Here is a 22,265-nt window from a genome sequence, read left to right on the forward strand (position 1 = left end):
AGAGAATATAATTTCAGCTGTCCCAGTGGCCTAATCAAAAAGATATAGTAACCATATTTTTTATTTTCTGTCACTGATGCTTTGATAACTGGGCCCTTGCTGACCCTAGAGGACAGACTGCCCCTCCCAGCGTCAGCCAATTCCTAGAGACGGTAAACAGCTAGCCCAGGAGCATGCCTTCCTTCCTTCCTCCCTTCCCCCCTTCCCGCCTTCCTTTCTACCTTTTTCTTTTCTTTCTTTCTTTTTTTTTTTTTTTTTTTTTGAGGCGGAGTCTTGCTCTGTCGCCCGGGCTGGAGTGCAGTGGCCGGATCGCAGCTCACTGCAAGCTCCGCCTCCCGGGTTTACGCCATTCTCCTGCCTCAGCCTCCCGAGTAGCTGGGACTACAGGCGCCCGCCACCTCGCCCGGCTAGTTTTTTTTTTTTTGTATTTTAGTAGAGACGGAGTTTCACCGTGTTAGCCGGGATGGTCTCGATCTCCTGACCTCATGATCCGCCCGTCTCGGCCTCCCAGAGTGCTGGGATTACAGGCGTGAGCCACCGCGCCCGGCCTCTTTTTCTTTTTTTTTCTTTTCTCTCTCTCTTTCCCTTTCCTTTCTCTCTTTTTCTCTTTCTCTCTTTTTCTCTTTCTTTCTCTTTCTCTCTCTCTCTCTTTCTCTTTCTTTCTTTCTCTCTTTCTCTCTCTCTCTTTCTCTTTTTCTCTCTTTCTCTCCTTTCTTTCTCTCTCTCTCTCTTTCTTTCTCGCTCACTGCTGGGCTCAAGTGATCCTCCTGCCTCAGCCTCCTGAGTACCTGGGATTACAGGTACATGCCACCACACCTAATTTTTTATTTTTTGTAAAGACGAGGTCTCACCATGTTGTCCACGCTGGTTTCAAACTCCTGGCCTCAAGCGGTCCTCCTCCCTTGGCCTCCCAAAGTTCCGAGATTACAGATGTGAGCCACCCCACCGAAGAATGTTTTTCAAATGCAAAACAACCAATCCAGGGCTTACACTCCAACCACCTCCTTTATGGAGCTCTCACCCATGGGGTCACCATCCACCTGTGCCAATCACCCCAGAGCCAGGTACCAAACAATTAGGGAAGCCCCTGCACCCCAGAGCCCATTGAAATCAAACCAGCCCATCCTAAGCCTGCTCACCCTGTCTCTCCCATCCCTTCCGGTGGAAGCCACAGCAAAGGCTCCTGTCCACATCCCCCACCCCTCCCTCTGCCTCCTGACCAACCCGGTGCCTCTCCATGTGGCCCTGCGTGGGATGCTGTGCCCCTTCTCGTGGGAGCTGTGGTAACAACCAACCTTTACAGCGGCAGTTATCTCCTGATCTGTTGGCCTCACCATACCTCACATTTTCTATTAATACTCTCTATTTTAAGGCAAAGTATTCTACGATGAGCTGATTGGCTAAAACAGTTTGGATTCTGCACCCCCTCCCTTTCTTATGTTTTAAAAAACTTTGACTATGCAAAGCTCAAAATGAACAGGCAGAATACCAGAAGGAAATGTTGCCAGTGGCTCCCTCAGGTGGTAGAACTGTTACTCTTTCCATAGCTCAAATACTTGTGTTACTTTGCTTAGAATCAGGATAGAGCTTCCCCTCCAGCCTTCTCTATCACCATTCCCCTGTTACTCCCTGGACTCCTGGTTACTCAGACTGCCCCCTTTCTCTCATTTCCAAGGGGCCATCACCTTGCTCACTTCCAGGGCTGGTCGTGCTGCTCCTTCTGCCCGGGGCACTTTTCCCCGACTTAAGGCTGCCCCACTGGGCTTCTGGCTTACCTGCACTGCCCACTCTAGCATTTGTCCCACTATGTTGTAATTGTCCCTGATTGTTTACAAAACAAAACGATGTACACGTCTAAAGAGATTCAATTTCTTTGATTTTAGTCAGTTTACAAGAAGGTATTCCCTTTATATGAGTACACAGTCAAAAATTCAATTTTATGCCTGCCCCGCCCAAAAGACAGGTTATCGTATTACTGGCCTGGCTATATTTAAGTGCATTTTCCATGTATGATAATGTCAGAGGCGTCTGAACCAGAGCACTCTATCTTGCATAGGAGCTGGGTAAAATAAGGCTGAAACCTACTGGGCCGCATTCCCAGACGGTTAGACATTCTAAGTCACAGGATGAGATAGGAGGTCGGCACAAGATACAGGTCATAAAGACCTTGCTGATAAAACAGTTTGCAGTAAAGAACCAGCTAAATCTCAAGAAAACCAAGATGGCGATGAGAGTGACCTCTGGTCGTCCTTGCTGCTACACTCCCACCAGTGCCATGACAGTTTACAAATGCCATGGCAACGTCAGGAAGTTACCCTATATGGTCTAAAAAGAGGACGCATGAATAATCCACCCCTCATTTAGCATATCATCAAGAAATAACCATAAAAATGGGCAACCAGCAGCCCTTGGGGCTGCTCTATGGAGTAACCATTCTTTTATTCCTTTACTTTCTTAATAAACTTGCTTTTACTTTATTCTATGGAGTCGTCCTGAATAATTTCTTGTGCGAGATCCAAGAACCATCTCTTGGGGTCTGGATCCAGACCCCTTTCTGGTAACATTAGCATTCTTGCCATTTTCAAACAGTTTTTTTTTATTATGGTAAAATATACACAACATTAAGTTTATCATTCTAACAGTTTTCAAGTGTACAGATCTGTGGCATAAATACATTTTCATTGTTATGCAATCATCACCACCATCAGAACAGAAACTCTGTCCCCATTAAACACTAATTTCCCCTTTCTCCCTTCCCAGCCCCTGGCACCCACCATTCTACTTTCCATCTCTATGAACTTGACTATTCTAGGTGTCTCATAGAAGTGGAGTCACAAAGTATGTGTCCTTTTGTGACTTGCTTATTTCACTTGGCATTATGTCCTAAAGATTCATCCATATTGTAGTGTGTGTCAGAATTTTCTTCCTTTTTCACACTGAATAATATTCCATTTCATGGGTTTTAAATCGTATATTTAGTTACCAAAAGTGTATGTGCATAGACTATTTGGATGCATTTTATATAAAATTACAATTGCTATCTTATATATTCATATCAACATAAAAAATATAACCCTATATCAGACCATCTAAAAGTCATCTGTTTATTGCCCTAATCCCTTCCATTGGGTCCAAACAGACCAACAAGCAAAGCTCCTGAATGGTCTAAGGTGGGCCCTTGAAAATGGGTTCAAAATCAGCACAAAGTCTTTGCCAAGACCTGTTGGTTTTTTCATCATTTATCCACAGAACTTTGCACAATGCCTGGCACACTGCAGTCTCCCTACACATACTTGTGGAATGAATGCATAATTGAACACATGAATGAATGAATGAATGAATGAACGAACGAACAAGGGAAAAACTGCCCACTTTGCATGAAATACAGTTCTTGGTGAGTCCCTCCGTCCCTGAGCTGCCTCCCTCGATGGCCAGGTCATTGCTAATTCTGCAGTTGCATGAACATGATCATAAACTTGGATTAAGTCATTGCTGCTGAGGCTCTGCCCCAGGAGGAAACAAGGTGACTCGCCACCTCAACAGCCCCACCAGACGGTTCCCAGACAGAAAGATCCTTCCGTCTTCCTGGCCCAGTGGATCAATTTCATGTGTCAGTGTGACTGGGCCATGGGATGCCCAGAATTAACATTCTTTCTGGGTGCCTCTGTGAGGGTGTTTCCAGAGATTAGCTTCGGAGTTGGGGGCCTCAGGAAAGATCTACCCTTCCCAATGTGTGTGCATCATCCAATCTATTGAGGGCTTGAATAGAACAGAAGGCAGAGGAAGGAGGAATTTGCCTTTTTGTTTTTAACTTGCCTCAGTGCTTGAGTTGGAATATCTCCTCTCATCTTCTCCTGCCCTTAGACTGGGATTTAGACCATCAGCTCCCTGGCTCTCAGGCCTTCAGACTTGGATTGAATTACATCACAGGCCTTCCTGGGTCTCCAGAAGCTGATGGCAGAATATAAAACTTCTCAGCCTCCTGAATGGCCTGAGTCAATTCCTCATAATAAATCAGTCTCTCAATCACACACTCTCTCTCTCCACACCCTTACACTCACTCTCTCTCTCTCTCTCTCTCTCTCTCTCTCTCTCTCTCTCTCTCTCCTATTGGTTCTTTTTCTCTGGAGAACACTGACTGTTGCAATGTGCATCCTGGCATGGCCATGGCGGTAGGGAACAGCTGACCTTCCCTGTCGGTTGCTGCTTAAGCAGCAGCTTGTTTTCTAGTATTTGTATAAACACAAGATACCTGAAAATTACACCAGCAGGAGCAAATCGAGCACAGATAGGAAACTGGCACTGCCGCTGCGTGTTTCCATCGTTCAGTTGCATGAAATTACAGTTATGGGAGCAGAGATAATGATGGGTTTACAGGAGGCTCTCAAGTTTGATGTGATGGGACAGCCAACCTTCCTCTATAATTGCATTACCTTTGCTGTGGTCTATTCCACTAGGAATCGCCCAGGACATGGGCCTGCAATGCAGGTGTGGAAATGTGTTAGGAAATCTACAGCATCAAGACACCATAGCAGTGGGAGAAGGATCCTGACCAAGGAAACAGGCTGGTTCTAATTTGCTGAGGCACTGCGCCCCAACTGATACACAGGGAGATGTGAATACCAGCCCTTCCCCTCCCAAGCCCAGACAAAAACACGCATGCTGTCTATACTGCCTGCAAAGTCATGTCTTGCCCTCCCAGGAAAAGTGAGGATAAATGTCCTCTTCCTGTCCTGTGACCAGCTTCAGCAGTTCTCTGCACTTCCAGATGTCATGCAGTGGTGACCCTCTCAAAAACAGGAATCGGAGCCGTACTAGCTGGAGCAGCCATCCAAGAAGGGGCATGACTAGAGATCTGGGCACACGGCACACCTCCTTCCCTTCCCAAAAGGTGTTGTAGAGGTTTATATGAAGAGGGGTTGAGAAACAAGATGAAAAACGTGCAAACGTTCGTTAGGAGACCTGCTAATGAAACACACAGGGCAGGTGGCCACCCTGTCATCTGCTCTGACCTACAGGGCAGCAGCTGCCCTGGCTCTGGCCACATTTTCCTGTAAGTTGGTCTGGATCTCGTTCTGAATCAGCTTTATGCGGACCTTTGTAGATGAACAAGTGTCACATCATGGATGGGGAAACCTTTGTGCCTTTCCTTGTTGGCAAAGACCTTGTGCTGATTTTGAACCCATTTTCAAGGGCCCACCTTAGACCATTCATGAGCTCTGCTTGTTGGTCTGTTTGGACCCAATAGAAGAGATTAGGACAGTAAGGACTTTTAGATGGGCTGATATAGGGTTATATTTTTCTATGTTGATATGAATATACAAAACAGCAATTCTAATTTTATGTAAAATAAATGCAAATACTCTATGCACATACACTCTTGGTAACTATATTATTTTAAAATCATGAAATGGAATATTATTCAGTGTTAAAAAGGAAGAAAATTCATGGCCAGGTGTGGTGGCTCATGCCTGTAATCCCAGTACTTTGGGAGGCTGAGGCGGGCAGATCACTTGAGGTCAGGCGTTCGAGATCAGCCTGGCCAATGTAGTGAAATCTTGTCTCTACTACAAATATAAAAAATCAGCTGGGCATGGTGGCATGCACCTGTAATCCTAGCTACTTGGAGGCTGAGGCAGGAGGATCCCTTGAACCCAGGAGGTGGAGGCTGCAGTGAGCTGAGATCATGCCACTGCACTCCAACCTGGGTGACAGAGCGAGATTCTCTCTCCATAACAAATGAAGAAAATTCTGACACATGTGACAATATGGGTGAACCTTGAGGACATTATTCCAAGTGAAATAAGCCAGTCACAAACTTCTATGAGATACCTAGAATAGTCAAGTTCATAGAGACGGAAAGTAGAATAGTGGGTGTCAGGGACTGAGGAGGGAGAAACAGGGAATTAGTGTTTGATGGGGACAGAGTTTCTGTTTGGGATGATGCAAAAAGTTCTGGAGATGGATGGTAATGATGATTGCATAACAATGTCAATGTATTTATGCCACAGAACTATACACTTAAAAATTGTTAGAATGATAAACTTAATGCTATATTTTACCACAATAAAAAATACACTATGAAAATGGAAAGAATATTAACATACATGCAAAATGCACTTAAATATAGCCAGGCCAGTAATATGATAACCTGTCTTTTTGGGGGAGGGCATAAAATTGAGTTTCTGACTATGTTTACTCATATAAAGGGAATATATTCTTGTAAACCGACTGAAGTCAAAGACAATGAATTTCTTTAGAGGTGTACATCATGATGTCCTATAAACAACTGGGAAATGCTCTCTTGTACTCTAATTCTTAAGAAAGTAAAAGTTTAGGATTTCAGTCATGTTTATGAGCTTCAGTCAGTAGCTATCCGTAAGTCAGCAACGTATTAAAAAATAGTTTGGAAATAGTTGGTGGCGTTTTACCATAATGTGCTGGCTGCAGAGGTGGGAGTGAGGGAGGGTGGGCCGACTGACCTCCCCAGTTCTATCATGCACATTGCTGTGGAGGTAAATCATAAACGTGTGTAGGCGACCAGACAGAGGCAGGGGCTGGGTGAGTCAGCTCAAAGCACATCGCGTCATCTTAGCTCACATTCCTGTTGAGGTCAGGCTGGGGACTGGCCTCCCCAGCTTAGTGGCACACACGTGGAATCTGAAAGAGAAAAGGACTTGTGAAAGCTAGAGCACATGAAAAAAGGCAAGGGGACCCGGGCACAGTGGCTCAAGCCTGTAATCCCAACACTTTGGGAGATTGAGGTAGGAGGATCACTTGAGGTCAGGAGTTCGAGACCAACCTGGCCAACATAGTGAAACCCTATCTCTACTAAAAATACAAAAATTAGCTGGGCATGATGGCATGCACCTGTAGTCCCAGCTGCTCGGGAGGCTGAGGCAGGAGAATCGCTTGAACCCGGGAAGTGGAGGTTACAGGGAGCCGAGATCACACCACTGCACTCCAGCCTGGGTGACAGAGCAAGACTCCACCTCAAAAAAGGACAGGACAGGACAGGAAAGGACAGGAAAGGAAAGTATAGGAAAGACAAGGCAAAGCAAGGCAAGGCAGAGGCTGGAGGAAAACGGGAAACTGAAAACCACTTGGAAAAATGGTATGTGTAGACCAACTCCTCTCCTGGCTCCAGCTGGAACCGGGATTGAGGGGTGGAGTGGGCTAGAGTCACTTTCCGAATTGAGGAACCATGCTCCAGAATGAAATTCTGGAGCACTCACACACACCTGTGGGGGCACACCTGTGGGATGCTGTGCATGAGTCCCTTTGCTTGGTGCTTTCAAGGAACACCTGAGACCCTGGGTCCTAGAGGACATCTTTTGGTAATGAAGGCTGAGACCATACTGCTACCCTGCCCTGACTTCCATTGCTTGGAATAGAAGGTTAACACGAGAAGAGAACTCAGATACTGCCCAGTTCCACCTCCTGTTTATGGACGATGCTGCTGATACGGTTTGGATGTGTGTCGCCCTCCAAATCTCATGTTGAAATTAACCTCCAGAGTTGGAGATGGCCTAGTGGGAGGTATTGGAACTTGGGGGCGAATCCCTCATGAATTACCTCCCCGTAGTAATAAGTGAGTTCTCACCCTGTCAGTTCACGTGAGAGCTGGCTGTTTAAAGGAGGCTGGCACCTCCTCCTTGCTCTCTGTCTGCCACTCTCGTCATGTGATACATCTGCTCCACCTTGGCTTCCCGCCATGGCTGGAAGCTTCCAGAGGCCTCCCCAGAAGCAGATGCCGGCACCACGCTTCCTGTACAGCCTGTAGGACGATGAGCCAAATAAACCTCTTCTTTATGAACTATCCAGTCTCGAATATTTCTTTAGAGCAATGCAAAAATGGACTGATGCAGGCACGGAGGTCTGGGTGACCTGACGCACCAAGGTCCACAGCTAGGGGTGTCAGAGCCCCAAGAGGTCCATGCTCCCGACACCTGACCTTTGACTTCTCAAGTCATGCTCATCCTGTTGAGCTGCGTGCATTGCTTTCCAAGCTCTTCTTGCCACGTGATCTTATTTAACTAATTTACGACTCTGGACTGCAGGCTGAATGATAGCTATTTGTTTCCCTCCCCCAGTTGCAAGCTAAGGAAAAGTAGGCTTCATTAATTCCAGTACTTATCTCCCAACAACTGTTAACAAGCCTTGGACGGTGCTCCAGCCAGTTAGCTTTTTTGAGAAGGTGAAAGGGCCTCTAGTCCATATGGTCTAGATTCTTGTACATTTTCATTTCAAACGCTAAGGTTGACAGATCTGCTAAGAGCAAATGGGGTGTTAGTTAGTATCTAATTACTCTAACACGAGTTACAGTCCATTTAACTGAGTCAGACACCAGTCTTTGCTTTCACTGACAGACACATTTAGGACATCAATTTACACACTCTCTCCCCAACCATTTAGCCTAATCTGCCATTGTAACACTCTCACAATGCAGTTAGTGTGAATCTACACGTCTTCCTTTCCAGTCGGGTTTATACGTCTAAAGGTCCCCTCTTACTTATTCTCTAATATGCTAATGGGCCTTCAGATACCAATGAGGTAAAAATGAGAAAAGAATATTGCACCTGCTGCTTTATGATTTTCTAAAAACCACAATGCGATGGTTGGAATCTAAAAGCCAATGCGAGTCCACCCTGAGCTGTGTTCTGGTTATCTGTTCACGGTTGGTGAAGCCCCAGGTGGGAGGACCTGCGGGTGGGAACCACAGATCTAGCTTGGCACCTCCTCCAACTCCAGGAAAACTGCCTTGACACTCAGTGCCTCAGCTTCTTCAATTTCAAATATGTGTGAGTTCATGATGCCTCACCTCTATTCACACGTATTTGGGATTCACCCCAATCCACTGACATGAAAAAGGGTCAGAATACTCAGGAGATCAGGCGTGGTGGCTCACGCCTATAATCCCAGCACTTTAGGAGGCCAAGGCAGGTGGATCACCTGAGGTCAGGAGTTCAAGACCAGCCTGGCCAACATGGTGAAACTCTGTCTCTACTAAAAAAAATATATATATTTTAAATTAGCTAGGTGTGGTGGATGGGCACCTGTAATCCCAGCTCCTCAGGAGGCTGAGGCAGGAGAATCACTTGGACCCAGGAGGTGGAGGTCGCAGTGAGCCAAGATCACACCATTGCACTCCAGCATAGGCAACAAGAACGTAATTCCATCTCATGAAAAACAAAACAAAAAACTCAGAGGATTATCATGTGTGTGAACATACCCCTTTCTTCAGGGCTAGAACACTACCTGGAATTAAAGAACATGAGAAAGTGCTCTGAAATTCACCAGGATGGCTGAAAGACCCGCCATGAGCAACAGTGTAGGGGATGAAGCCAAATTTAAAAGGTAAGTTTTGTAAGAGTTATGTTCTTTGAATATGCTCAGGGTTAGAAATCCAAGAGTAGCAGGCTTATTTAAGAGTATCTGGCTAAAAGGTGAACTAGATAAGAAGTAATCAGAAATCTCCCTGGTTGAATTCCTCAGTGCATGATTAATCTGAACGCAACCAATGTCAAGGAGCACCCTGAAATATGCATTGGGTAAATTCAGAAGCAGACACGTTAAAATTTGGTAAAACAATAGCAGAATTTAAGGGGTTGGCAATTCAAGTCCTCTGTAGGTGCCAGGAAAAGCAAGAAGGTACAGATTCTAGAACTCTTTAGACTAGGTATGGTGCGAGTGGAAACCATCACTCCATGAAGGCAATTTTTATTTTAAAAAATTACAGAAAGAACAAAGAACTAAAAGAACTTTAATGAGCAAGTTTACATTTGTACATTTTGTGTATTTGGGACCCAATTAGATGCGAAGGATAAAGTTGCAAGGACACAGGTTTCTGTGGGAGAGCAAGCAAAAAAGCAAGGGCTGCCCCCGTTGTGTCACGGGCATCCATTCAGAGCTGGGACCCTGCAGACACCTGCCTATGCTCTGGAGGTGAGAAGCACACGGAAGCACGCATCAGTGGGAGCGCCGCAGCTGAACTCAGCCCAGTGCAACGCAGCCCGCGTGACATTCCTACATTAATACTTGATAGGGAACAGCAGATAAGCACTTCCAAAAACCAAATGGTATTGCCCATAGAATATGAATGTAAACTGAGTTCAGTTCATGCTGCTTTAACTAGAATGGTTCCACTGAACCTCATGAGGGGAAAAAGGTCTGATGGATCTAATTGCTCTATTCAATGGCACAGTCACAAATCAGCAGGCCTGTGAGAAAGAACCATACATTTCTCTCAAAAATATGACTTGAGAAAAGGACCTTGTAGGAGTGAGAGGAAGGTTAGATAAGAGTACAGTTTTAACATATGAGACAATTCTTCATACTGTAATAGAATGCTGCTTGTGGTTAAGGATTTGGTAGAGATGGAAAACTCCTCAACTTTAATTCCCACTATTCTAAAGGATGACAAACATTTTAGAGTATTGATCAATGTTCAGTGAAAAAATAAAAAAGACTAGTATCGGCTGGGCGCAGTGGCTCATGCCTGTAATCCCAGCACTTTGGGAGGCCGAGGCAGGCAGATCATAGGGTCAGGAGACCGAGACCATCCTGGCCAACATGGTGAAAGCCCGTCTCTACTAAAAATACAAAAATTAGCTAGGCGTGGTGGCGGGTGCCTGTAGTCCCAGCTACGCGGGAGGCTGAGGCAGGAGAATCGCTTGAATCCAGGAGGTGGAGGTTGCAGTGAGCTGAGATTGCACCACTGCACTCCAGCCTGGGTGACAGAGTGAGACTGCGTCTCTGTGTTAGGAATGAGAAATTGCTAGGCTTTTTCAAGATTTTACCCATTTTGTGTACAGAGAAATAGAGCTTTTAATAGTGCAATGTTGCATATACAGGTAACTTGTTCTTTGAGAAATATAAACTCAAACTCACAAGTTATCCTGATAACATATGCAGTAATATGATCATTCTACAACAGAGTCACCCACAGGTAAAACACATGACTGAGCTTTGAGCTCCCACCAATTTACACAGCATACAGTTGTGCTACAAGGAGAATTTCTTCATCATTTATTCTTTAGTTAATTGAAACACAGTCAGGAAAAAATGGTGCCAATTCCCCCCAAACAACACATGGATGTTTTTGCTTCTTGGCCCACTTAAGAGTCCCAAAAGGACAAAAAATACATGGACCAATATTAGTTCAGGAAACGTTTTAAAGAACAGAACAGAGAATGAGGTCTTCATCCCACCTCAGTAAGGCTTGGGCTGATGAAGAGAGGGTGTATTCGGGGTCCTCTCTTGTCATATGTACAAGCTGACGCTTGTTTCCCAAGCATGATAGTAGTGGGCAGACTGCCTTTATTGTTAGCCCCTAATAGAATCAGTCATCACAATGAAGAAATTCCGAAGAGGGCAGTGAAGTGACAACAGCTTCAGCTCATCATCGATGTTATACAAAACACACGATGTTATACAGAAACACAAAAGGAATCTCCAGCCTGTGATGAATGAGAGGCCATTGCTGTGTATTCAGGACACCTCAGAGCAGGCACATAAAGTGCTGGAACGTGACACAGCCTGTCTGGACGTCCTCGGGAGGGTGGGCCATCCAGAAGGCGACACCCCCATCCAGCACATGGGCCCTTCCACCCGCTGCCGGTCCTGCTAAAGGTGGGAGGCTAAAAACGGCCTCTCCAGAAAAGAACGCTCAGTGTGTGCCGACCACGCTTCCCTTTGAATTTCTCGAGTATTCAACAGGAGGTACATTTTAACAAGAAAAAATATCCCTAACAAACAGGATAGATGACTCTCTCAACAAGAGAGCAACTAGGAACATGATACAAATTTAAATAAAAACGTTTAGTTCAACATGTTCATCATGGAGTTTCAAATCAGCAGATGCCACAACAGGAAAGGAGCACACAGCTGGGCCCTTGCCCACCGTGGGTTTCCCGTGTCTGCAGCTTCTTCAAGGTGGGGGAGAGCAGCTTCTCTCTTGGAGTGTTCTCAGTTTCTCAATAGATCTTCACTTGCTAGGCAGCCAGAAGCATGAGTTCACCCAAGAGTGAGTGCTTGGGTACACAAGGCAGAATCTTTTGGGAGCTGAGAGCCGGAGAGGAAGTAAGAAGGAACAAAGGTACTTCTCCAGGGTCAGCCGTTTCTTAGGGCAAAGGCAGAGCCCACGAGGTAGCCCTGGGAAACGGGCCCACGAGTGAGTGGCGTGGATGGAAAATGTGTCTCTGCAGGAGGGCAAGGCTGACCCCCATGAGGCTCTGTGCCCTCGCCACTCACCCAGGCAAGAGAGGGCTTTGTCTCCAGCCATGCCGAAGCCACGTTTCCAGTGCAAACATGAGTCTAAAGGTTGGAGTGTGGGGGTGGTGGGGGATCCCCCACCTGGGTCTGGACTGTATGAGGAAGACTCCCTTCTTTTTTCAAAGTAGACCTTTGTCTTGGATTACTATGTACCTGGACAGGTGAACTCTTGTATGTCTCTATTTTTGGGATTTTTAGGGGTTTTCCATGTACATTCATAGAGCCCGGTCAGCAGTGAGGAGTCCTTGTTGCGTGTGGACGGAAGGCTCCCTGGCACCCAGATGTCTCCCTTCGTCCTGGCTGACACAGAGCATGGTGGTCGTCTGCTCTTCACGTCCAGCAGGCTCAGAAAGAACTCGGAGTTCCCCTCGCACCCTTGGGCCAAGCTTTTCAAGTCCGAGTGCCAGGGCTGGATGAGCTGGGGTTTGTGTGTCTGCTGGCAGCACAGTGGGTGTGCACAAGACCACCATTTGGGTATCTAACAAACACTGGCTCACAAAAGGGATTTTGGCATATCTGACAAAGCTTTTTGTCTGAGAGTCGGACTGAGCTTCCTTTCAACTTCATCTGCAAAAAGAAACCAAGACTGAGAATGCTGTTATGTGTTAAGTATACTTAAAGTGGCAACGTTCTGGTTTTGCAGAGTTGACATGCATTACACCATGGGTTATTACTATGATGAGGATTTCTTTAATAATATTATTATGATGAGGATTTCTTTAATATCAACTTCTTTTTTTAAAATTTATTTTATTTATTTTTTTTTGAGGCGGAGTCTTGCTCTGTCACCCAGGCTGGAGTGCAGTGGCCGGATCTCAGCTCACTGCAAGCTCCCCCTCCCGGGTTCCCGCCATTCTCCTGCCTCAGCCTCCCAAGTAGCTGGGACTACAGGCGCCCGCCACCTCGCCCGGCTAGTTTTTTGTATTTTAGTAGAGACGGGGTTTCACTGTGTTCGCCAGGATGGTCTCGATCTCCTGACCTTGTGATCCGCCCGTCTCGGCCTCCCAAAGTGCTGGGATTACAGGCTTGAGCCACCGCGCCCGGCCAATATCAACTTCTTGAAACGAAATGCTAAAGGTGTAAATAAAATCATCCTTTGTAACTGGAGAAGTAAGAAAGCTACACAATTGCTTTTCTTATTTCACAAAAGTAATTACTGCTTGTCTGGCTGAGGCATTTCTACCCAAGATCCTTTCTCCAACATTCTCTGGGCTCTGCTCATTTCAAGCAAGGCCTGTTAGAAGGTCATGAATGTTAATGCTGAATGGGACCATATAATAGTGTAATTCCCAGGGTTTCTCTCATTTGCAAATAAGAAAGCAAAAGCACAGGCGGGTGCGGTGGCTCAAGCCTGTAATTCCAGCACTTTGGGAGGCTGAGACGGGCTGATACGAGGCTCACGCGAGATCCGAGACCCCGATCCTGGCTAACACGGTGAACCGCCGTCTCCTACTAAAACACAATACCAAACACTAGCCGGGCCGAGGTGGCCGGGCACCTGTATCCCCAGCCTAATCCGGAGGCTCGAGGCAGGAGAATTGGGCGTGAACCCGGGAGGCGGAGCTGCAGTGAGCTTGAAGTCATGGCACTGCACTCCAGCCTGAGGGGCAGAGCAAGATCCGTCTCAAAAAAAAAAAAAAAAGAAAGAAAAGTAAGCCAACATAACGGATGTAGTTGAAGTCTACAGTCTGAGCGGCATATTCTGGCTTGATCCTGCGGAGACCCACCCTTGCCGTTTCCTTAGAGGTAGCTGGCTGAAACGTGAGGTTTAAATGCCCATCAGTCCCTCTCTGATGAACAGGACTTGAGTTCTGAAAGTTTAAAGCTTTTTCTACACAATTCACTCTGTGTCAAACAGAGGCAGGCTGGCTACTGGCAGGATCAAGCAGCAACCCTTAGCGATTCATCCTACACTCCTTATTTGCATCAGTCATTCCAAACATGGATTAGATGCCTCCAACATGACAGGCTTCTAGCCCCCCGAACACTGAGATAAAGAAATGAGGGTTCCTTCTCCCTCAAAATAACCAAATGCTATATACCAGGGTGAAATTGTGAATGCAAACCGAAGTAAAGGTGGGAAAGAGGTGAATTACTCTATTTAAAAGGTATGAGATCGGCTTCACCCAGGGAAAAATTAACTTAGGCTAGAGTTTTGACTGGGCATGTTGCTGGCCAAAGAAAAGGTAAGAATATCTCAGGCAGTGGGTACAGCATTTGCAAAAGCAGAGAAGTATGGAAATGCCAAGTCAGCATCTGGAAGGTTTGTGCTAAAAGCCAGGACATGAGCTGGGAGCAGAGAGAGAGGTGGGGAGGAGGGTCGAAGGAGATGGGACTGCATCTTCCAGGCAGGGGGCATCAGCAAAGCTTCTAAGTGGGGAGGGAAATCGTCGATTCCTGCTCTGGAAAAGAAGAACTCTGCCAGCCTGTGGAATTTTAGGCCGACGAGAAAGAATTTTCAGAAGGGGAGTACAGCGTGGGACCAGATGTGGTGTTCTGAACCGGCCTGGGAGGCAGCTATCGGGGTGCGCCCCATTCCTGAGCTGTGAGTGCTCTGTGCCTCAGTCTTCCTCTCCTGTGCAATGGAGGTGCCTGACAGTAGATACTGCATACAAAATGTCATCGATACAAAATGCTAGCATGCAACTAAAATGCCTAGGTCATCGCTAGCATTTTGTCATCATGCAGTTTTATGCCAGTAATCTACTGTCGCCCTCCCAGCACTTTGGGAGGCCCGAGCACGGGCGGATCACGAGGTCCAGGAGATCGAGACACATCCTGGCTTAACATCGGTGGGAAACCCCGTCTCTACTAAAAATACAAAAAACTAGCCGGGCGAGGTGGCCGGGCGCTTGTCCAGCTCTCCGGGGCTGAGGCCAGCGAGAATGCGTAAACTCGGAGGCGGCAGCTTGCAGTGAGCTGAGATCCGGCACTGCACTCCAGCCCGGGCGACAGAGCAAGACTGCCGTCTCAAAAAACAAAAGATAAAAAAAAACAAAAATAGCTAGGTCAGACTCTTCTTGAATCACAGCGTCCAAAAGGGGAGAAAAATTACACTTATGTTACACCTACCAGCCCAGCCTCTGCCTCTGCTCACACAGACCTCAGTGTCTATGAGTAGGACCAGATATTGATGTGTTGTAGTCAGAGACAGAAAGAAAGAAAAACCAGCAAAGACTATTTTCTCATCAGTAAAATCTACCTTCAATGCAATGTTGACTGACCAGGAAGCAGCTCGTGAGGGCCGACACTCACCTTATCGTAGGTGTAGATTAAGTTTTCCGACCTGGCCAGGCCGAGAGCCACCTGCATGGTCCTCCTGGCATGGACGCTGTCCCTCATGGCCCCCATCAGGAATGGGCAGAGGAGCTGCACTGACCAGGTGTCAGGCAGCATCTGCAGCACCTGGGCGGCATCAAATTCGGTGGCGTGGTGGTTCAGCAGGTCCACAGCAGCCACGGCCAGCTCGTGGGCGGCAGGGCCAGCACGCAGGTAGATGGCCAGCAGCGTGTGGAAGAGGTGCTGGCGGTGGGGTGGCTCTCGGCCCTCGGAGCACCACAGGCAGTAGTCTTCGGCCGCTGCGAAGTCCCGCAGCTCATGCACCAGGATATGCAGTGCCTTCTCGTGCTCGCCCAGCTTCCCGTGCAGGATGGCGCTCTCCATGGGCAGCCCAGCTCCCCGCAGCCTCTCTGCGAGACAGAACCCACGGCTCAGAAAGAAAGGGGCCCGCGGGCCACCCACCCAGCGACTGGTCTTCTTGCTGCTCTGGGCTTCAGGAGGGGAAAAGTCAACCTGGCTCCCTCACAATGCCAGATGCTGCCACCCAGATGACTGAGGGAAGGTTTTCTTGCATTTTCACACTGTGAATCCGGGTGTTAGTAAAACAGAAGGCAGACTCTACTCAAAAGTATAGCTGGACCACAGAATAATTCCTTTCTCCAGTGTTCAGAGGATGAACAGAACAAATGAACCACAACCTCAGAAAGGCCCAGTGGCTCAGTGAGTATCAGCCTTCCAGGTCTCCAGTCACTCCATCATCACTCCTATCCTCCCAGGACAGTATCTTTTGACTAAAATAGAAGGACACTATGTCCCTAAACTCCTAACAAACACTACTTCCCCCAAAAGGTGTGCTGAACCCCTTTATTCCCATTTTAAGTAGATTTCATTAAATGGAATATGAACTCATATTATTCAAAATCCATCTCTACATTATTCAACAAAAGATTGCCAATAATATGATTTTTTGTTTTATTTTCATCTGCAATTAAGCTTCCAGGTCCTGAGGAAAATGACACAACCCAAAGTGCCATTCCTGACCAAGGCCCTACCCTCAGAGGGCTGTGTCTCACTGGCAAAGTCACCTTGCTTCCTACCCCAGGTGTAACTTCCCACCCCATCCCGTCTAGAACTGCACCAGCCCTTATCTGCATTGCAATTAAACTCTTAGTTTCTAAGGATCAGAAGTGAGTCTCATCTGTTTTTACATCCTCAGGCGATTATAAGATCTCTTCCTACTGCAAAGAAATATTACAAGGACAACCCTTAGTTCAGGGTCAAGGCTAATAATCAAATTATAGGCATTTGAATCTTGGCTATCCCTCAGGCCTGAAGAACATGGCAGACATTGCTAGCCGTGTAGCAAAGGGCTGGCCCTACTAGGTACATCCCTTATAACACCAGACACAGAAGCCACAATAGGCAACGCCTTCATCCTCACAGTGGAAGGCCAACAAATAATTATTAAGTGGCGGCCATAGTTAAGGCCCCAGGAGAGGTGCAAGACAGTTAAAAAAAGATCATTGTGGTGACTTACACTTCTACATCTATCATCTCATTTATATTTGACTCCCACAGCCACCCCGAGTGGATAGGATGGGCTGGAATCGTTTTTACAACTTCCCTAGACTGACATCTCCCCAAGTCATCTAACTAAGAAAGGATACAAAATTATGTATCCTTGGATTTCCAGTGCTCCTCCCACAGTGCTGCGGGGGATACCCCCATTGCCTGAAAGCTCCCTGTGCTACCTGCAAGCCCAGACTTATACCTAATGACTGCTCATCTAGGGCCTCTTCCGGGAGGCTGCCTCTGACCCCTCCACCCCAAGGCACGGCTCGTGGGTTCCTCGGCCCTTCTAGAACTGTACCTGCCCTTATCTGCATTCCCATTAAACTGAGTCTCTGAGGACCAGGACTAAGTGTCATCCACTTTCATATCCTCAGTGCACAGTGACACACTCTATACACTCAGAAAAGCTGGCAGAACGCAAACATTGAACCACACACTTGTGGCTGGCCTGAGAGTTTTATAAGGAGATTTGTAAAGGAAAAAGGGTAAGTCAGGAGTGAGTAAAAATATTCAATAGCCGGGACACCCTGGCACTGACCAGTCAGGGACGGTGAGTGAATAGAGGTCGCATGCCGGATCGCCACGGAAGTCCTAATGTAGGTGCGGGTGCAAGCCAGAACCAGTGTTTGCTGGTCACATGAAATACCAACCCACACCTGTGTTCTGGCTCTACTGCTCATGGGCTGTGTGACCTGTGGCAAGCAGGGTAACCTCTCTGGGCTTCCGTGCACTCTTCCATAAAAATGGAGGACAAACAGGACTCACTTCACAGGGTTGTTGTGGAAACTGCGGGTCATGAGGCAGCCTCTGCGTTTCGACATATGCCTGGCATACCTAGTCAATCCTCATTACTTGTGGATTCTGTATTGATAAAGTCATCTACTCGCTGACATTTATTTGTAACCTCCCAATCAACACTCGCAGCAACTGCAAGGTCATTTGTGACAAGCACAGAGCCTGACGCAGAGCTGAGGCCAAAGAAGGAGCGCCCTCCCTCCTTGCTTCAGTTCTCGTACTACCTACACGTTTCCTTTTCACCGGCTATTTATTGCCATACGTTTTTGCATTCTGGTGCTTTTTGTTGGTGATTTCAGCACAGTGCTGAAGTGCTGCCTAGCGCTCCTAAGCTCAAGGAGGTTGTGATGTGCTGTAGGGAGACAACACATGTGTTAGATATGCTTTGTTATCAAAAATGGTATTAAAGGCCATTAAAGAAAAACACATCACTAACCCCAGTGAGTATAAATCCAGAAATTCTATGTCGAATGTGGCAAGAAACGAGTTAATTCTATCAGTTGCAAGCACCATGCTGCGCGGTGGAACTTTACACAATACAGAAACTGTGGTCTCTGTACCCCTGAGGAACGGGAACCCAAATCCCCTCCAAGACACCTGCACAACCTTCTTGCTTAGAGCTCGAGGGACCTGAGCCTTAAGCAGCCCGGGAGTGGGCTGCTGGGGGCCGTGCCTGCTGTAAGCCTTGATCAGAGACTGAAGTCATCAGAGGGAACTATGACTCAGTGCTTTGACATTCAATAGACAATGACTCAGTGCTTTGACACTCAAGAGACACACAGACGTCTAAAAGCTACCAGGGCAGCGCCAACATCATCAGTCAAAGGACACTGTCCATCTAGAGGCACCAGTCCATCTTAGAGGCACAAGAAGCCTCATTTCTCCCTGCAGGGAGGCTGACTCTGTCAAAAGAGGTGCAAGGGCTGAGTGTGGTGGCTCACGCCTGTAATCCCAGCACCTGAGACAGAAGCAGGAGGATCACTTGAGGCCACGAGTTTGAGAACAGCCTGGGTGACAAAGCGACACCCTGTCTTCATTTAAAAAAATATTTTAAAAGAAGAGGCTCAAAGAATCACCCTGTGGAATCAACCAGGAGCTGTGCCAAAGCCCTCCTCTCTGCTTCCTCCCACCCCCTTGATAGGAGTTTTTTCCAAAAGGAGACAATACTGAGATCATCCTCACCAAGGAGAAAGTGAACTCGGTATAAATCAGACTTCTGGAGCAGCCGCCGAAGCTTGGCCTGCGTCTCGGTGGCCTCTGCGCCCTTGCCACTGGTGGAGGCTCTCTGCTGCAGCACCTCTTCCAGGTAGAGCACAGCTAAGTGAGTGTGATACTCTTCTTTCTGCAGGAAACAGGGGGAGCCAAGCAGACAGACAGTATTTTCAAGTGGAAAGTCAAAGGTCTCCCCCGTCAGCCAGGGCTTGGAGCATGAGCTGGGCAGACACTCACTCTCTGGATCGAAACCCTCTCAGAAACCATGACACTGAGATGAGGTTACCATCTCTGGGGAATAGAACAAAAAGTCACCTCTTATTTTGGGAAGTAAGGGCCACAGAATTTAGATAACCTACAAAAAGGTATAGCTCCCTTTATTTCCTTTAAGGATAATAACAAAGAAGGAAAAGAGAGGAAAAATAAAAGCTGAGTGGGGGTGAGACGGAAGGAGAAAAAAGTAAAGCTACCTATTGCTCCAGGTCTCTTTCTGCAAGCCTCAAGGCCCCCATCAGACCCTCAATAAGTACGGATGGATCACACCCGGGGAACAGACATTACACAGAACTACATGCCAAAAAGTGTTCTAGTTCAATTCCGTCTCTCCAGCCCACACTCTTTAGTCTAAGTTCTGCAGTGCTCACCTGCAGTCTCTTGTCTATCACAAGATGTTCCAGATACTTCACAAGGGCTTTAGGGTATTTTTTAAGGCAATTGATAATGTCGTCTGGATTAAAACTGTTCTTCTGCTGTTCATCCAAAGGTCTCCTGGTGAAAACCTGAACTCCGACCTGAAAGAGGAGCGACAATACAGTTGCTGTGCTTCTCAAACCTACCTTTTCTTCATCTTTATTTTGGTCACTGCACATTCAAGCTTTGGATAAAATCATCACTTAAAATATGATGACATAATACATTAAACATGCACAGCTTTTTGTATGTCAATCATCCCTCAATACAGTGCTTTAAAAAATATAATTATGGAGAAAAACAGCCCAGCATGAAGCACTGTCAAAGGTCAGAGGGCAAAAAAATCAAGACAGAAAAACCAGCCTATACCCTGAAGCCCTCCTTACACACCGCGTGCAGATTGGAAACTGAAGAACAAAGCATTTATTGGTGACAGATTTTGACAACCCACGGAGTAACAATTTTATAACATGAAGATCATCCAAGAACAGGGATAGCCAGTTGCCGAACAGTATGTGAAAAGATACCAAAAGTGCTGAAATTTCTGTACAGTAAACTCACTTCTCTGAACATGGATTATCTACTCTGGGTTATTTATGATAGATGGTTAATCTGAGATCCGAGCCTCCAGTCCCTGAGCAAGTTTCCAGGCTGCCTTCCTGTGTCTATCAAGTGGAGGCACAGGTCCAATCCCCTGGTTCGAGGAAAGGACAGTGAGGCAGGCAGGAAAGCAGCTCTCCACTGCACCCCCCCGAGCACTTACGTGTGCAGGTTCTATCGCGTGCACGCACACACGCACCCCCCACAAGGCCAATACAGTCATATATCATGTATGATGGTGCGAATTTTGGATTCTATAAGCCTGGATTTGTGTCCCAGCTCTACCAACTATAGCCTCAGTTTCTTCATGTGTAGCTAATGCCCACTGAGGGGTTGCTGTGATATTTAAGTGATGACTTTTGTCAGGGGATTGTCCACTGTGCAGTACACTGAATTCCATGTATGTTCTGCTGTTATCATCCATAAGCATTGGGAGAGGCCTAAACCTTGCAACGGCACTGAGATCCATGTTGCAGGCGTGTGTGAGCCCGGTCAGGATGTGCTCTGCAGGCGTGGGCACTGAGGCAAATAAAGATGGAGTAACAAGTATGCAAAGTGCAAGTGCCTGGCTTTTCCAGGGAAAAGCCAGGATTTCCCAGGGAAAATTCCCTGGATTTTCCAGGGAAGCCAGCACCACAGAGGATATGAGAATATATTCCAACTCAGGTTTTAGAAAGAGAGATGCAGCACTCAGAAACTCTCCATTCAGGAGCAAGGTCCTGCATCAGAAAGCTCATTTTGTCTCTCTGAGGGGAGCCATGGAAGCATATATGTTTTTCACGATGAGAACTGACATGCCTGCTGTCTTCTTCCCAGTCACCTGTGGGGCTTTACTAAGGATACTGTCCTGAGCCAGCTACTTCCCCTCTAGCCAGCAGGTGCTTTTTCACTGTCAGTATTTCTCAGCCTCCAAGACAGGCCGAGTCTTGCTCATGGCTCCCCTCCCTCCTCCAGGCCCACCAGCTCCATGTTGGCCGTGGTGGGAGCAGGAATGAGGGCAACAGGCTGCCCGGTGTGGCCCAGGTCTGGGTGCTGCCTCCTCCCAAAGATCAAGTCCTGCAGGGCAACCACCTAATCCTGCTCCAGAAAACAGCAGTGTCAGACTTCTGAGGGGTCAAGGAGCGGGGTTCACAGACACAAGTTCTTAAGAAGACGCTAAAAATGCAAGCTGGCTATGTGTCTTGCTTTTCTACACAAGTGACTTGCCCCAGCAAGGGGATTCTCAATGGAATGTCTCAGCAGCAAGATGCAGAACTGCCCCAGACCTAGAATCCAGAGAGCTCAAGGGACGGTATTAAAAGGGGAACAACATCAACAACAAAAAACAAGAGGAGGAGGTTGAAATGTAGCTTCCTTTTCCCCTCCTAAAATCAAAGTTTCTGGGGTCTGTTTTTACCACCTCCCCAACCAAAAGAAAGCATTTTATGAAGCACAAACCTCTTCACTTTTCTGTAGGACCCAATCAGCATAGGCCCACACTAGCTCTTCGTCTAAGCAGTAGGTAAGAAAATCCACGATGTATTCATACAGGTCTGAGCGTGTGGAGTCCTGGACATCGCCATTCACAATGTTCACCCACAACTGGAAAGGAATCAAAAAGAAAAAAAGAAAAAGAAAAGAAAAAAATTGTAAAGGCATGTGTCTTAGAATTAGTTGAGAAATGACATATGTTTACTTATTTGACTTTTAATACCTTTTAAAGTAGTTGGAAAACTGTAAATGCTTAAATTTTAGTTTAGTTTTGGAGAAACAAAGAAATGTAAAAGACAGAAGTCCAAGAAATAAAAAAAAAATAAAGCTCCCAGTTCCTCTTTTTTTCTCTTTCTTTCCTTCCTTCCTTCTTT

The 22,265-nt window shown here is 46.8% G+C and overlaps 1 protein-coding gene across 2 annotated transcripts in view; it reads right to left on the minus strand.

Moving 5' to 3' along the window:
- Window positions 1-9,704: 9,704 nt before the first annotated feature.
- TGFBRAP1 (transforming growth factor beta receptor associated protein 1) overlaps window positions 9,705-22,265 on the minus strand; it is a 49,509-nt gene continuing 36,948 nt past the window's right edge. For both annotated transcript variants that reach the window (XM_017875032.1, XM_017875033.1), the window contains exons 8-12: window positions 21,859-22,002; window positions 19,776-19,922; window positions 19,102-19,261; window positions 15,529-15,962; window positions 9,705-12,840 (exon numbers count right to left, since the gene is read on the minus strand). In XM_017875032.1, coding sequence (XP_017730521.1) covers window positions 12,664-12,840; window positions 15,529-15,962; window positions 19,102-19,261; window positions 19,776-19,922; window positions 21,859-22,002 — 1,062 coding nt within the window. In that variant the 3' untranslated portion in view covers window positions 9,705-12,663. The remainder of the gene's footprint in view (window positions 12,841-15,528; window positions 15,963-19,101; window positions 19,262-19,775; window positions 19,923-21,858; window positions 22,003-22,265) is intronic.

This window comes from Rhinopithecus bieti, unplaced genomic scaffold (assembly GCF_001698545.2).
Source record: "Rhinopithecus bieti isolate Rb0 unplaced genomic scaffold, ASM169854v2 scaffold_8783, whole genome shotgun sequence".
NCBI lineage: Eukaryota > Metazoa > Chordata > Mammalia > Primates > Cercopithecidae > Rhinopithecus > Rhinopithecus bieti.